At 42.0% G+C, this 16713-nt stretch overlaps 1 protein-coding gene across 10 annotated transcripts in view; it reads right to left on the reverse strand.

Moving 5' to 3' along the window:
* The window catches only part of TYW1 (tRNA-yW synthesizing protein 1 homolog), a 312384-nt gene that overhangs the window by 245670 nt on the left and 50001 nt on the right, over positions 1–16713 (reverse strand). For 9 of the 10 annotated variants that reach the window (XM_074390723.1, XM_074390726.1, XM_074390719.1 and 6 more), the window contains one exon: positions 6415–6532. The exons of the other annotated variant lie outside the window; for it this stretch is intronic. In XM_074390723.1, coding sequence (XP_074246824.1) covers positions 6415–6532 — 118 coding nt within the window. The remainder of the gene's footprint in view (positions 1–6414; positions 6533–16713) is intronic. 10 annotated transcript variants of the gene reach the window in all.

The raw sequence follows: 16713 nt of genomic DNA on the forward strand, positions 1-16713 counted from the left end.
CCACCTTCCCAGCACAGAGCACCTGCGGAAAAAGGTGGTTGAGTTCCGCTGCAGCAGACTTAAACATACCTGCCCAGCAGCTCTAAACAGAATAGCAGAGCTCAAAGCACAGCACCTGAGCTGCTTTATAAGGCACAGACAGTCTCCTCAAGCAGGTCCCCGATCCCCATATATCCAAAGAATCACCTCATAAAGGAGAGCTCAGACTGACATCTGGCGGGTATCCTTCTGAGACAAAGATAACAGAAGAAGAAACCAGCAGCAACCCTTACTGTTCTGCAGCTGCTGCAGGTGATCCCCAAGCAAGCAGGGTCTGGAGTGGACTCTAGCAGTCCTACAACAGAAGAGCCTGATTGTTAGAAAGAAAACTAAAAAAACAAAAAGAAATAACTTCAACATCAACAAAAAGGATGTCCACTCAGAGACCCAATCTGAAAGTCATCAACTACAAAGACCACAGATAAACACATGAAGATGGGAAGAAACCCATGCAAAAAGGATGAAAACACCAAAAACCAGAACACCTCTCCTCCTCCAAGGAAACACAACTCCTCACCAGCAATGGAACAAAGCTGGATGGAGAACGAGTCTGATGAACTGAAAGAAACAGTCTTCAGAAGGTGGGTAATAACAAACTTCTCTGATCTAAAAGAACATGTTCTCACCCAACGCAAAGAAACTAACAACCTTGAAAAAAGTTAGACGAAATGCTAACAAGAGTAAACAGCTTAAAGAAGAATATAAATTACTTTCTGGAGATAAAAACACAGCACGAGAACTTTGCAAAGCATACTCAAGTTTCAAAAGCCGAATCAACCAAGCAGAAGAAAGGATATCAGAGACTGAAGATCAACTCAATGAAAAAAAATGAGAAGGCAAGATTAGAGAAAAAAGAGCGAAAAGAAATGAACAAAGCCTCCAAGAAATAAGCGATTCTGTGAAAAGACCCAACAATTTATGTTTGAGAGATGTACCTGAATGTGATGGAGAGAATGAATCCAAGCTGGAAATCTCTCTTCAGGATATTATCCAGGAGAACTTCCCCAACCTAGCAAGGCAGGCCAGGAAATACAGAGACCAACACAAAGATATTCCTCAAGAAGAACAAGCCCAAGGCACATAATCGTCATATTCACCACAGTTGAAATGAAGGAAAAAATGCAAAGGGCAGCCAGAGAGAAAGTCGAGTTACCCACAAAGGGAAGCCCATCAGACTCACAGAGGATCTCTCAGCGAAAACCCTACAAGCCAGAAGAGAGTGGGGGCCAATATTCAACATCCTTAAAGAAAAGAACTTTCAATCTACAACTTGATATCCGGCCAAAATAAGCTTCATGAGCAAAGGAGAAATAAAATCCTTTATGAACAAGCAATTGCTGAGAGATTTCATCACCACCAGGCTTGCCTTACAAGAGCTCCTGAAAGAAGCACTAAACATAGAACAGAAAACCAGTACCATTCACTCCAAAAATGTACCAAATGGTAAAGACCATCGACACAGTGAAGAAACTGTGTCAACTAATGGGCAAAACAACCAACTAGCATCAAAATGGCAGGATCAAATTCACACATAACAATATTAACCTTAAATGCAAATGGGCTAAATGCCCCAATCAAAAGATACAGACTGGCACATTGGATAAAAAGTCAAAACCCATCAGTGTACTGTATTCAGGAAACCCATCTCACATGCAAGGACACACATAGGCTCAAAATAAAGAGATGAAGGAAGATTTGCAAAGCAAACAGAGAGCAAAAAAAAGCAGGAGTTGCAATCCTAATGTCTGATAAAATAGAATTTAACCAACAAAGATCAAAAGAGACAAAGAAGGACATTACATAATGGTAAAAGAATCAATACAACAAAAAGAGCTAACAATCCTAAATATATACGCACCCAATACAGGAGCACCCAGATACATAAGGCAACTTCTTAATGACTTACAAAGAGACTTAGACTCCCACACAATAATAGTAGGAGACTTTAACACCCCATTGTCAATATTAGACAGATCAACCAGACAGAAAATTGACAAGGATATCCAGGACTTGAACTCAGATCTGGACCTAGCAAACCTAATAGACATTTACAGAACTCTCCACCCCAAATCCACAGAATATACATTCTTCTTAGTACAACATCGCACCTACTCTAAAACTGACCACATAATTGGAAGCAAATCACTCCTCAGCAAATGCAAAAGAACAGAAATCATAACCAACAGTCTCTCAGACCACAGTGCAATCAAATTAGAACTCAGGTTTAAGAAACTAACTCAGAACTACGCAACTTCATGGAAACTGAACAACTGGCTCTTAAATGTTGACTGGAAAAACACTGAAATGAAGGCAGAAGAATAAAGATGTTCTTCAAAACCAACAAGAATGGATATACAACATGCCAGAATCTCTGGGACATTTAAAGCAGTGTCCAGAGGGAAATTTATAGCAATAAATGCCCACATGAGAAGCAAGGAAAGACCTAAAATCAACACCCTATCATCAAAATTGAAAAAGCCAGAGAAGCAAGATCAAAAAAATTCAAAAGCTAGCAGAACACAAGAAATAACTAAGATCAGAGCAGAACTGAAAAGAGATAGAGATACCAAAAACCCTTCAAAAAATCAGTAAATCCAGGGCCGGGCACGGTGGCTCAAGCCTGTAATCCCAGCACTTCGGGAGGCCGAGGCGGGTGGATCACGAGGTCAAGAGATCGAGACTATCCTGGTTAACAAGGTGAAACCCCGTCTCTACTAAAAATACAAAAAAAAAGTTAGCTAGGCATGGTGGTGCATGCCTGTAATCCCAGCTACTCAGGAGGCTGAGGCAGGAGAATTGCCTGAACCCAGGAGGCGGAGGTTGCGGTGAGCCGAGATTGTGCCATTGCACTCCAGCCTGGGTAACAAGAGTGAAACTCCGTCTCAAAAAAAAAAAAAAAAAAATCAATAAATCCAGGAGCTGGTTTTTCAAAAAGATCAACAAAATAGACCACTAGCCAGATTAATAAAAATGAAAATGGAGAAGAATCAAATAGATGCAATAAAAAATTATAAAGGGGCTATCACCACCGATTCCACAGAAATACAAACTACCATCAGAGTTGATTACAACTCTATGGACATAAAGCAATAAACCTGGAAGAAATAGATAAATTCCTGGACACTTGAGCCCTCTCAAGCCTAAAGCAGGAAGAAGTTGAAACTCTGATTAGACCAATAACAAGGGCTGAAGTTGAGGTAGCAATTAATAGCCTACCAACCAAAGAAAGCCCAGGTCCAGATGGGTTCACAGCCGAATTCAAATCAAAACCACATTGACATATCATCTCATGCCAGTTACAATGGAGATCATTAAAAAGTCTGGAGACAACAGATGCTGGAGAAGATGTGGAGAAACAGGAACACTTTTACACTGTTGGTGGGAGTGTAAATTAGTTCAACCATTGTGGAAGTCAGTGTGGAGATTCCTCAAGGACCTAGAAATAGAAATTCCACTTGACTCAGCAATCCTATTACTGGGTATATTTCCAAAGGATTATAAAATTGTTCTATTATAAAGACACATGCACACATATGTTTATTGTTGCAATGTTTACAATAGTAAAGACCTGGAGCCAACCCAAACACCCATTGATGATAGACTGGACAGGGAAAATGTGGCACATATACACCACAGAATACTATGCAGCCATAAAAAACAATGAGTTCATGCCCTTTGTAGGGACATGGATGAATCTGGAAACCATCATTCTCAGCAAACTGACACAAGAACAGAAAATCAAACACTGCATGTTCTCACTCATAGGCGGGTGTTGAACAATGAGAACACATGGACACAGGGAGGGGAGCATCACACACTGGGGTCTGCTGAGGGGAACTAGGGGAGGGACAGCAGGGGTAGGGGGTTGGGGAGGGATAACATGCGGAGAAAAGCCAGCTATAAGTGATGGGGGGATGGAGGCAGCAAACCACATAGCCATGTATGTACCTTTGCAACAATTCTGCATGATCTGCACATATACCCCAGAACCTGAAGTACAATTAAAAATGTATAATATATATTTTAAAAAAGAAATTGCAATAAATAGGATTAATGGAAGATGAGATATTAGAGAAGAAAAGATTAAACAACTGGAAAACATAGTGGTAGAAACTAAGCAAAATGAAAAGTGGGACAGAAAAAAAATTTTTTTTTAATGAATAGAACATGAGTGAGTTGTGGGTCAAATTTAAGCAGGTTATTACACATGTAATGTAATTGCAGTTTTCTAGGAAGTGGAGGGGGGAATATTTGAAGAAATTATGGCCAAAATTGGTCTGAATTTCATGAAGACCAATAATCCACAAAACCAAGACACCCAACAAAACCAAATAAAAGAAAAATGAAGAAAACTACACTGAGACACATTACAATTAAATTGCTCAAAATCAGTATTAAGAGAAAAATCTTCAAAGTACCAGGGGGTTGGAAAAGGATGATCCTACTTAAAGGAACAAACAAAAGGACGACTGATTGCTGAACTCTTATCAGAAGCAAAGTGAGCAAGAGGACAGTGGAGTAACGTCAGTAAAGCACTGACAGAAAAAAAAAAAAGCTGTCAACCTACAATTCTATATCCAGCAAAAAATGTCCTTTAAAAATGAAGGCAAAGTAAAGCCATTTTCAGATACATGAAAGCTGAAAGAATCCATCACCAATAAGCTTATACTATAAGAGGTGTTTAAAAAGTCCTTGGAGTCACCACAAGTAAATTTAAATTTAAAAAAAAAAAAAAACAAAAAAAAAACAAGTAGTCCTTCAGGCGGACAGAAAAGGATACTGGACAGAACACAGACCTACATGAATAGCACATGGTACCTACATGAGTGCCGAAAACAGTAACTTCATGAGTAAATATGTGAGATTCTAAGACTAAATCTTTAGCACATAAATGAGTAACGTTTTGATTAAATTAGATATAAAAATAGATATTTCTGTTGAAGAAAAAAATAATAATGAAGTGTAGGCTTTAGAGCATCCATAAAACAGTGTGGTGGCTTACATCTGTAGTCTCAGCTATTCAGGAGGCTGAGGCAGGAGGATTCCTTGAGCCCAAAGTTCAAGGCTGCAGTGAGTCATGATCACACCATTACACCCCAGACTAGGCAAAAGAGCAAGAACTGACTCAACCAAAAAAAAAAAAAAAAAGTAAAAGTAAAATGTGTCATAAAAAATTACATAAAGTTTAAGAAAGGAATAATGAAAGTATAATTTGTAAGGCTCTTTTACACATTAAATAGGATAACATCACTCAAAGACATACTATGAAATAATAAAGAAGTATAGTGTAGGCCAAGTGCAATGGCTCACACCTGTAATCCCAGTACTTTGGGAGGCTAAGGCAGTGCATCACTTGAGGCCAGGAGTTAAAGACCAGCATGGCCAACATGGCAAAAAAATTAGCTGGGCATGGTGGCATATGTCTCTAGTCCCAGCTGCTCAGGAGGCTGAGGCAGGAGAATTGCTTGAACCCAGGAGGCAGAGGTTACAGTGAGCCAAGATCATGCCATTGCACTCCAGACTGGGTGGCAGACTCTGTCTCAAAAAAAAAAGAGGTATAGTATAAAACGTTGAGCAACTATCAGCAAATAAACAAAAACTTAAAATAGAGCCATTTTTAAAAATTCAATTAATCTGGAAGAACACTGAAAAACAGAAAAAGGGAGATCAAAAAGCAGATGAAAGAAACCGAAAAAAGCAATATAAATTTAAATCTATAATGAAATCACATTAATATCATCTACCTAATTAAAATACAGGCACAGATATTAAAATACAAATAAATATATACATTTGTCTATTCTACCAGTCTGACGGTTCCTGGAAGCAGATACAGTTTCCTGTTTCTCTGCATTGCCAGAACTGTCACATAAAAGGTCTCTCACAAATATGGAGGAAAAGGGGAGGGGAAACGAAGAAAGAAGGTCAGTCTACTGACTCCCATTTTACTACTCTTTATTCCACAGGAAACTAATATTATTACTCATTCATGCAACTATGACCTCTTTAATAAGGTAAGACCACAAAAATCCAGATATGACACCACTACATAAAACACTTCTAATTAACCCAGTCTCGTATTATATAAGCTTTTTAATGCATTTTTAATAGCTATCCCAATGACAGCAGTTTCGATATGTGTACTTGACCCACATTGATAGTAATGTCCCAATCAACCAAGCAAAAAGGAAACTGGCTGGTCCAGGCAGCCAACACAAGCGATCTGCAGAAAGAAGAAGGTGGTGAATCTTCAGGTTGCTATTATCTGACACTATGAATAGCTGCTGAGCTAACTAGAGAGAGACTTCATTCTGGATATTAAATTAGAATGCCTAAGAGTATAGACATACAACAACAATTCTTCAAGATTTTCACCTTGTTTAGTAAGGGCTTCTCGGAGAGCAGGAGTTATCATAGCTCTTCTCTCACCATCTTCGTTTCTCCCCATGTTCCCAAACAAACTAGTCTTCTCTTCCTGCTCTTCCTTTTCTCTCTGCATTAAAATTAAAAGAATGAAATCCAGAATTGGCAACGTGCAATGCAAATAACAGCACAATCATGAACACCTAGCATCAATAAAAAGGTCCATTATGAGGCTGGGAGGGGTGGCTCACGCCTATCATCCCAGCGTTTTGGGGGGCTGAGGCAGGTGCATCACCCGAGGTCAGGAGATGGAGATCACCCTGGTCAACATGGTGAAACCCCATCTCTACTAAAAATACAAAAATTAGCGGGCATGGTGGCTCACACCTGTAATCCCAGCAACTCAGGAGGCTGAGGCAGGAGAATCACTTGAACCCGGGAGGTAAAAGGTATAGTGAACCGAGATCTCGCCATTGCACTCCAGCCCTGGTGACAGAGAGAGACTCTTTCTCAAAAAATAAATAATTATAAATAATTTAAAAAAAAAATTTTTTTTAAGGTGTGTTACAAACCATGGCTCACAAAGCCCGTCCTCCACACATTCCCAACAAGACAACAATCTAAAGATATGCCAGGATGCTCTTTAAGTAACTATACACTCAAACATACACGCCCAAAAACATAAATCTACAATTCACTTATCTAAGTGTCAAACATTTTCAGCAGTCTGAGTACACACAGCTACCTAACTTGAGCAAGTTGTTTATTTTCTCTGGATTTCAATTCCCTCACCTGAAAATGAAGAAAAATAATACCAATAGAGAAGAAATATGTTGAAGGTTAAATGAAATAAAATCACAACATAACCCCTGATGTATAAAACGTGTTCAATAAATTACAGATGCTGTTGGTATTACATCTCTAAGCCCCAAAAACAAGTGAAAAAACAACTATAAGCCACCCTGAGGGCCATCAGCACAGAGACCAAGCTATCCCACTACCACCAACAGCCATCCCAATAGCTCCTTCTATTTTATTTTTTGAAACAGTGTCTCACCTTGACACCCAGGCCGGAGTGCAGTGGCACAGTCTCGGCTCACAGCAACCACCCACTCCTGGGTTCAAGCAATTCTCATGCCTCACCCTTCCGAGTAGCTGGGACTACAGGAGTGCGCCATCATGCCCAGCTGGCTAATTTTTTGTATTTTTAGAGACAGGGTTTTGTCATGTTGACCAGGCTTGTCTGAGACTCCTGGCCAATGTTCCCTTCTAGAAGACCCTACGTAAGACATTTTTCTTCAGTGATAGAAGAAGTACTTAAGAAATTAATTAAACTAATTGTGTTTCCCGATGACTTTGGCCAGCAGAAAATTTCACCAGCACACCTTTGATTACTGCTACAAAACCTTGCACCATGCTGGTCTTCTATTCATTATACAGTAATTGGTTTGATATGACAAGATGACCCTCATTCCCTCTTTCCACTGATTTCTTCCTCTCTTTTTAAAGGTTTATTTGTGTACATATATACACATACATATGGGTGTGTATTTTTATATATATAAAAATTTGTGTACATATATACACTTACATATGGGTGTGTATTTTTTTTTTTTTTTTTTGAGACTGAGTCTAGCTCTATCGCCCAGGCTGGAGTGCAGTGGCATGATCTCAGCTCATTACAACCTCCACCTCCCGAGTTCAAATGATTCTCCTGCCTCAGCCTCCCGAGTAGCTGGGACTATAGGCGCCCACCACTGCACCCAGCTAATTTTTGTATTTTTAATAGAGACGGGGTTTCACTGTGTTGGCCAGGCTGGTCTCCAACTCCTGACCTCATGATCCACCCACCTCGGCCTCCCAAAGGGCTGGGATTACAAGGGTGAGCCACTGCACCCAGCCAAAAGTTTATCTGCATATATTTTTAATTATATCTCCATATCTTTTTGGGAATGGCAGAGTGCTCAGTAGTAACTTCAGAGACAACACAGAAAGTCTGTGTTACACTTTAGAGGAGATACTGACAGCTGCTGCGATCCACAATAACTCATCTTGGCAGTGGCCCTATCATGAGCCCCAACCACCCTGGTGCCTGTCTATTTTAAATGCCTGGCCATCCAGCCCCCAGGTGAATAAGTGAATGAACTCACCGAAACACCCTTTCTACCTAAACATGAGAATACCTCACAGATGATATGAGGTCTGAGATCTACTTCAAACTAAAACAGAAGCTGGGTGCAGTGGCTCACGCCTATAATCCCAGCAATTTGGGAAGTCAAGGCAGGCAGATCACAAGGTCAAGAGATCTAGACCATCCCGGCCAACATGGTGAAACCCCACCTCTACTAAAAGTTCAAAAATTAGCTGGGCGTGGTTGTCCACGCCTGTAGTCCCAGCTACTCGGGAGGCTGAGGCAGAAAAATAACTTGAACCTGGGAGGCAGAGGTTGCAGTGAGCCGAGATCGTGCCACTGCCCTCCAGCCTAGCAACAGAGTGAGACTCCGTCTCCAAAAAAAAAAAAAAGGAAGAAAAGTATGTGGCACCGACTGGGTGTGCTGGCTCACGCCTGTAATCCCAGCACTTTGGGAGGCCAAGGTGGATGGATCACCTGAGGTAAAGAGTTCAAGAACATCCAGCCTGATCAACATGGTGAAATCCCATCTCTACTAAAAATACAAAAATCAGATGGGCATGCGGGCGCATGCCTGTAATCCCACATACTTGGGAGGCTGAGGCAGGAGAATCGCTTCAACCTGGGAGGCGGAGGTTGCAGTGAGCTGGAGGCGGCACTGCGCTCCAGCCCAGCAACAGAGCGAGACTCCATCTGAAAAAAAAAAATTTTGACACACACAGCAAGCAAATGAAATTTGGAGTCAATATCTCTACATTCCAGATTACTTCAAGGACATGCTCTGAAATAGGAAATCAGTGAAAAAGTACTTTAGAAAGTCAAATGTACCAAATGAGAAAAAAAAAAAACAAAAACACATTAAGTTTTATCTGTCCTAAAAGCTGGCATTCCAAATTACTAAATATAATCAAAATGCAAGGCAAATGAACATTTTTGCTTCCAGTAATAGGGTCCTTAATTACACATTACCGGATCGAGCTGAAAAAAATTCATAGACAAACATCAGTCATTTGTTCTTATAATAAATGTAATTCGCTTAATGCTAGGCCTTTTACAAACAAAAAGCCACCACTTATTATTTTGTTTAAAATGGAAGGAACCCTTTGCCTTTTGTTTTCTGAGATGAGGTCTTGCTATGTTGCCCAGGCTGTTCTCAGACTATTGGGCTCAAGCGACCCTTCCACCTCAGCTAACCAAGTGTTGTTTGTTTTGCTTTGTCTTCTTTAATCTAAAAGCAAAGGTGTGAGCATGATAAAGAAGTCTTGTGTTGGCCGTCAGGGTTTGGCCAGCACAGTGTTTCACGCCTGTAATCCCAGCACTTTGGGAGGCCAAGGCAGGTGGATCACCAGGTCAGGAGATCGAGACCATCCTGGCTAGCACAGTGAAACACCATCTCTACTAAAAATACAAAAAATTAGCCAGGCGAGGTGGCGTGCGCCTGTAGTCCCAGCTACTTGGGAGGCTGAGGCAGGAGAGTCACTTGATTCCAGGAGGGGGAGGTTGCAGTGATCCGAGATTGTGCCACTGCACTCCATCCTGGGCGACAGAGCAAGACTCCTACTCAAAAAAGAAAAGAAGTCTCATGGTGAAACAAAGTGAACAAATCTGAACCTTGAAAACATTTAAATTCTCTGAAGCAACCCTACAGCAAGCTACTGTAATTCCTCTACTAACCTCTACTAATGTAAGAAATTGATAAGAGATGGCAGTATATGCCCTCAAAAGCCTCTGTCACCACAAAACGTCACCAGCTTATTTGCTAAACCCAAAGGCCATATAAATGCAAAACTGGACCCCGTCCATGAACTGGCCTCTGACCACTATGCCCAAGGCTCCACAGACACCCTCTTGGAGTTTTAAACAGAGACTTCTGGCCCCTATGAAATGAACAGATTCTGAAGGTGTCCCTGTCCCATCACTAAAGAAAGTATCTATTATAAAATGTGACTGCTACAACCCTGGAGTCAGTCATAAAGGCTATGATCAAAGGTCTTGAGCACTCAGGACAAACAACATTCATCATTCCTTCCCTCGAAGGCGGCTCAGTCCTATCTTCCACATGCAGCAGTAACTTCGTTTCTGAAAAGAAATGCGATGGTTCATAACACTCCGCAAGGGAGTTTAACGCACTATTCAAATTCTACTTCTAATCTGCAGGTGCAGACGTTGTTTACTCTCTGCCCAGAATATAACAATATAACAACCATGTAAGACCCATATATTTTCATGTATTTATTCATTTGCAGCGGTTAAGTGGCCTAAGCAGAAATAAATAAGATCCCAGAATCAGCTCACCTTGACTTCTTCCTCTCCTGCACTACCCCATTCAAAGATGACTGGTCAAGTTCTGTAACCACATAACCAGCCCAATCTGGTTCAATTATATGTAGTAAAATCGTAAGTTTTATTTCAGTTGCCATGAATCCCCAGGTTGTACGTCAGGTAACTTGAGCACAGATGAACCCAGTGTGCCCAGTGAGCGACACCAGAGGCAATCAGAACTCAAAAGTCAACCACAGGCAGAACCAAAGGGCTCAGATCAGGGAAAAGGGAGAATTAAGAAGCAAGCCTCGGCATCATCTCAGGGCATGCACCAATCAGATCACATCTTGGCATCACCTCACGGCAAGCTCCAATCAAATCACACCTCCTGGCATCACTCTGTTGCAAGATCCAATTAGATCACGCTTCGTTATATTACAGTGCCTCATGGTAATCCCTCTGCCTATAAAACCTGCCCCAGCCTCCAGCTCAGGGAGACAGATTTGGGTGTTTCCTCCTATCTCCTTGCCAGTCAACTCCCACTTCTCAAAAGCCAGTGCCATAGTACTGGCTTCTATATACATCTGGCAGTGAGCCCACGGCGCAGTACTACAGTTCTAGGGTTCTGTTCTCTGCATCTGCAATGCCACAGCTCCTGTCAACGGCCTTGATTTCTCCTATGGGACAAATGCAAAAGCCAAACTAAATGGTCTCCCCGCCCCCACCTCTACTTCCAGCCCTCCCATCTCCCATACCCACCCCACTTGCCTTGAAAGAAAACTGATGTCCTCTCCAGTGGCCCGACAAGCAAACAGGAAAGCCAATTCTGAGCTAACTTCCTAAGCACTTACGAAAATGGCAATGAATACATAAAACATTCTTTATAAACCGACAGGACTACATGAATCTTATGTAATAATGGGAATAAAGCACTGGTACTAATGGCTGATGCTCCTTTCCCTTTTTTAAGGTATCATACAATACTGGCTGGGTGCAGTAGCTCATGCCTGTAAACCCAGGACTTTGGAGGCCCGGGCAGGAAGACTGGTTGAGCCAAGGAGTTGGAACCAGCCTGGGCAACATAATGAGATCCCCTCTCTACAAAAAGAACTTTTTTTAATTAGCTAGGTGTGGTGGCACCTGCCTGTTTTCCAAGCTACTTGGGAGCCTGAAGTGGCAGAATAATCTTGAGCCCAGGAGTTCACGGCTGCAGTGAGCTATGATCATACAACTGTACTCTAGCCTGGGTTACAAAGCAAGACCCTGTCTCTAAAAAAAATAAATAAATAAAACATACAATACTACCTAACTCATTTTCATACCATCATCCCAGAAACCACAGTACCACCTAATTTTGCCTAGGATAAAAACAAGGCCAAACACTGATTTGCTAAAGACTTCAAGGTAAAACGCCATACAGTTGGGAATCGCCAAACAGGAGTTTCACAACAAACAGGGTTTTCTTATCAAACATACATTTCTCCCAAGAAACAGTCTTTCTGACTGTCTGGTCCTTTTTTACCATCAGGTGATTCCTTTTCTTATCAATTCCTATAGAAAAGGCTGGCTACGTCAGGTGTGGTGGCTCATATCTGTATTCTCAGCACTTTGGGAGGCCAAGGTGGGCAGATCACCTGAGGACAGGAGATCGAGACCAGCCCAGCAAACACGGTAAAACCCCATCTCTACTAAAAATACAACAATTAGCCAGATGTGGGTGGCAAACGCTTGTAATCCCAGACACTGGGAAGGCTGAGGCACAAGAATCACTGGAACCTGGGAGACAGGCTGCAGTGAGCCGAGATGGTGCCACTGTGCTCCAGCGTGGGCAACAAAGTCTATCTCAAAAAAAAAAAAAAGAAAAGATTGGCTATAGAATGCCCAAATTCTCTTTAGATCATTCTTCTAGACAGTCAACATGGCTAGGCCTGGAGCCATGCCAGCCCAGGGTGGGCAATCAGCAAATGCTCGCTGAACAAATGAAGAAATGCCTCAAAACTACCAGACAGCTATTTCTAGACTTGGATATCTAGACCCACTTCTTTCGGTAACTAATTCTAAACCTGGTAATTTTCAATATTAAAAAATCAGGCCTGGCATGGTGGCTCAAACCTATAATCCCAGCTCTTTGGGAGGCCAAGGCAGGTGGATCACTTGAGGTCAGGCATTCGAGACCAGCCTGGCCAATATGGTAAACTCCATTTCTAATAAAAATACAAAAATTAGCCAAGTATGGTGGTGCATGCCTGTAATCCCAGCTACTCAGGAGGCTGAGAGAGGAGAATTACTTGAAGCTGGGAGGCGGAGGATGAAGTGAGCCAAGATAACACCTGGGCAACAAAGTAAGACTCCATCTCAAAAGAAAAAAAAAAACAACCTCCTCTTCATGTTTAATTATACATGAAGTAGAGTTTTAATATTAATTCAAACTAATAAAATTATATCACCAAAAAGGAGTCACAGTAAAAAAATAAATCATTCATAACTTTTGCTGCAATTTAACCCTACTTTTAGATTTCTATTTCTTTAATAAACGAATCTCCAATCTATCACTCACCGGTCATGGTGCAGTTTTTCTTCCTTCTGTTTTTTATTTTTAAATTAATCAATGTAGTCCCCCCGGATATGGTGCAGTTTTCAATTGACCAATTTTCACTGTGACTCGAATCTACTGTATATCCTAGGTTCTAAGAATGCCTTTGAACTTGTGGAAAAGCACTGTGACCAAGCGTGTGAAGAGTTTACTGTGACACAGTGATTCTATTTTGGATAACCCACCTTAACAAAATAACACGGGGACTCACTGCTAAGTGCTCCTAGCTATAGAGACCATCATGAGTCAAGATGGTTTAAAGGCAGCATACTGGGATTGAAAGACATCACCTCTTGTTTCCAGGTGAAGTAAACACTCCAAAGCCTTAAAAATAATTATGAAACTAGCTTCCTGTTCTTCTACTGCAATACCAATAGAGCTTTGTAATCAGAACTGGACATACTGAGATCCTCCTGTAATTTCAATAGCTGGTAAATTGAAATGTTTCTCCGGTGAGTAACCCTCAAGCATTTGCCATTTATTTCCAAAATTAATGATGCAGGTACTCGTGCTTGTCTGCTTAGCCAGAACATTGCTGTGGGGAGTACTTAGCAACATTTATTTACTGCAGGAAGAAAAAAAAAATGTAGCAGTAGGGTCTACATTTACAAATAGCAACATAAGAGAAAGAAAATAAACAATAAAAATTATCAGGCTCCTCCTGACCGTAGTTCTCTACACACTGGAGCTTCTCTTCTGGGAACCACTCCTCCCTGGGGAGGCGGCCAAGGGGAGTGACGCCAACAGATGGAGTGCAGGCCTGAGCCCCTCAACTGACCAGCCATCTGACCATGGACAAATTGCTTACCCAAGCCTCAGCTGCTTATCCGTGAAATGGTGAATTGCAGATGATATTAGTATGGTTATCTCAGGGTCGCTGTGAGGACTGCGTGAGATAATCCAGTATGTATTTTGATTTCTCCTTTTTGACTTTATTTCTTGAGACAGGGTTGTCTCAGGCTGTTGCCTAGGCTGGAGTGTAGTCGTGCGATTTCAGCTCACTGAAATCTCCGTCTCTCAAGTTCAAGCGATTCTCTTGCCTCAGCCTCCCGAGTAGCTGGGATTACAGATGTAGGCCACCACATCCAGCTAACTTTTGTATTTTCAGTAGAGAGGGTTTCGCCATGTTTACCAGGCTGATCTGAAACTCCTGACCTCAGGTGATCTGCCAGCCTCAGCCTCGCAAAGTGCAGGGATTACAGGCGTGAGCCACCAAGCCCAGCCTCCTAGTACTTTTAAAACTACACTGGAACCCTCCTCTCTGCCCACACCCCCAACCCATTTTCCTATTCAATCAAATCACGTTGCCTCCCACTGCCACTAGGAGAAAGCTCAGACCTCCACTACAGGACTGCAGAAGCCTCCAGGATCCTACCCCGTCCTCCTTCTGTACGTCACAGCTCTCCAAACACCCCTACCTCCACTCAACTCCAGCCACACCAAACTGCTTAGGGTTCCCCAAACACACCACCCCGAACACCCCATTCCCCCCAGTCTGCATCTATCTCCCTAACATTCCAATATTTCAAACTTTAGTGCTCTAGTTCTCAGAAATAACTCCTGTTCTTCAAATTATCTTTGGTCCTAGAAGTCTTAGATATTACTATAGAGCAGGTATCCCCAAACTACGGCCCACAGGCCGCATGCGGCCCCGTGAGGCCATTTTTCCGGCCCCCCGCCGCACTTCAGGAAGGGGCACCTCTTTCATTGGTGGTCAGTGAGAGGAGCACAGTATGTGGCGGCCCTCCAACGGTCTGAGGGACAGTGAACTGGCCCCCTGTGTAAAAAGTTTGGGGATGCCTGCTATAGAGGGAGGGAGGAAGAATACCATGGTGGTTTCTAGTAAGACCAAATCTATCCTATTCAAAGACATATTCTAATTTAACAGTTAATATTATATTCTAATTTATAATTATTACAGTTAATAGCATATGCTAATTCTAAATATATTGAAATAGTTAATATTTTATTCTAATTCTAATTACATAATTAATATAATTCCAATTATATTCTATATTCTAATATGACTGGAATTATACAATTCTAATATATTATTCAAATAGAATTAGAATATAATTAGAATATAATATTAACTATTATACAAAAAATATATTAACTACTATATGAGAAAATACAATGTGGCTGGATTCACTTTTTTAATTGACATAACAATTTTGTAAGGCAGCCACTGTTATCTCCCACATTACACACGAGAAAATGGAGGCACAGAGGGGTGAAATAATTCGCCCAGATACACAACCTGAAACGTATGACTCCATGAAAGTTAGTGTAGCCCAGGCTGGAGTGCAGTGCCATGATCTTGACTCACTGCAACCTCCACCTCCTGGGTTCCAGTTCAAGTGACTCTCCTACCTCAGCCTCCCAAGAGGCTGAGATTACAGGCACAAGCCAACACGCCCAGCTAATTTTTGTATTTTTTAGTAGAGATGGGGTTTCACCCTGTTGGCCAGTCTGGTCTTGAACTCCTGACCTCATGATCCACCTGCTTTGGACTCCCAAACTGCTAGGATTACAGGCATGAGCCACCATGCCTGGCCGAAAGTTAGTATCACTCAAAAACTGGTCCTACAATGAGAGTGCTTTGGCCTAACTCTTTTCTTTTTTTTTTTTTTTTTTTTTTGAGATGGAGTCTTACTGTGTCAACCAGGCTAGAGTGCAATGATGCGTTCTAAGCTCACTGCAACCTCCGCCTTCCAGGTTCAGGCAATTCTTGATCCTCCTGAGTAGCTGGAATGACAGGTGCCCACCATCAAACCCGGCTAACCTTTTTTGTATTTTTCGTAGAGATGGGGTTTCTACCATCTTGGCCAGGCTGGTCTTGAACCTTGTGATCCACCTGCCTACCAAAGTGCTGGGATTACAGGTGTGAGGCACTACACCCGGCCGCTTCAGCCCAACTCTTAAGCACTGGCACATACTACTTCCCTCGACAGTAACAATTAAGGCAATTTCATGTGATGTGTCATAGATGATCATGGGCAAAGTACTTGGGGAATAGGTGTGAACCAGTTCCAAAGAAAATGGCAGAAAAAGGTGGGCACAGTGGCTCACACCTGTAACGCCAGCACTTTTGGAGGCCAAGGCAGGTGGATCACCTGAGGTCAGGAGTTGAAGACCAGCCTGGTCAAGAAGGCAAGACCCTGTCTATACCAAAAATACAAAAATTAGCTGGGCGTGGTGGCAGGTGCCAATAATCCCAGCTACTTGGGAGACTGAGGCAGAAGAACCAAGTGAACCAGGGAGGCAGAGGCTGCAGTGACCCGATGTGCCGATGCACTCCAGCCTGGGCAACAGACAGAGACTG

This window comes from Saimiri boliviensis, chromosome 20 (genome assembly GCF_048565385.1).
Source record: "Saimiri boliviensis isolate mSaiBol1 chromosome 20, mSaiBol1.pri, whole genome shotgun sequence".
NCBI classification, from domain to species: Eukaryota; Metazoa; Chordata; class Mammalia; order Primates; family Cebidae; genus Saimiri; species Saimiri boliviensis.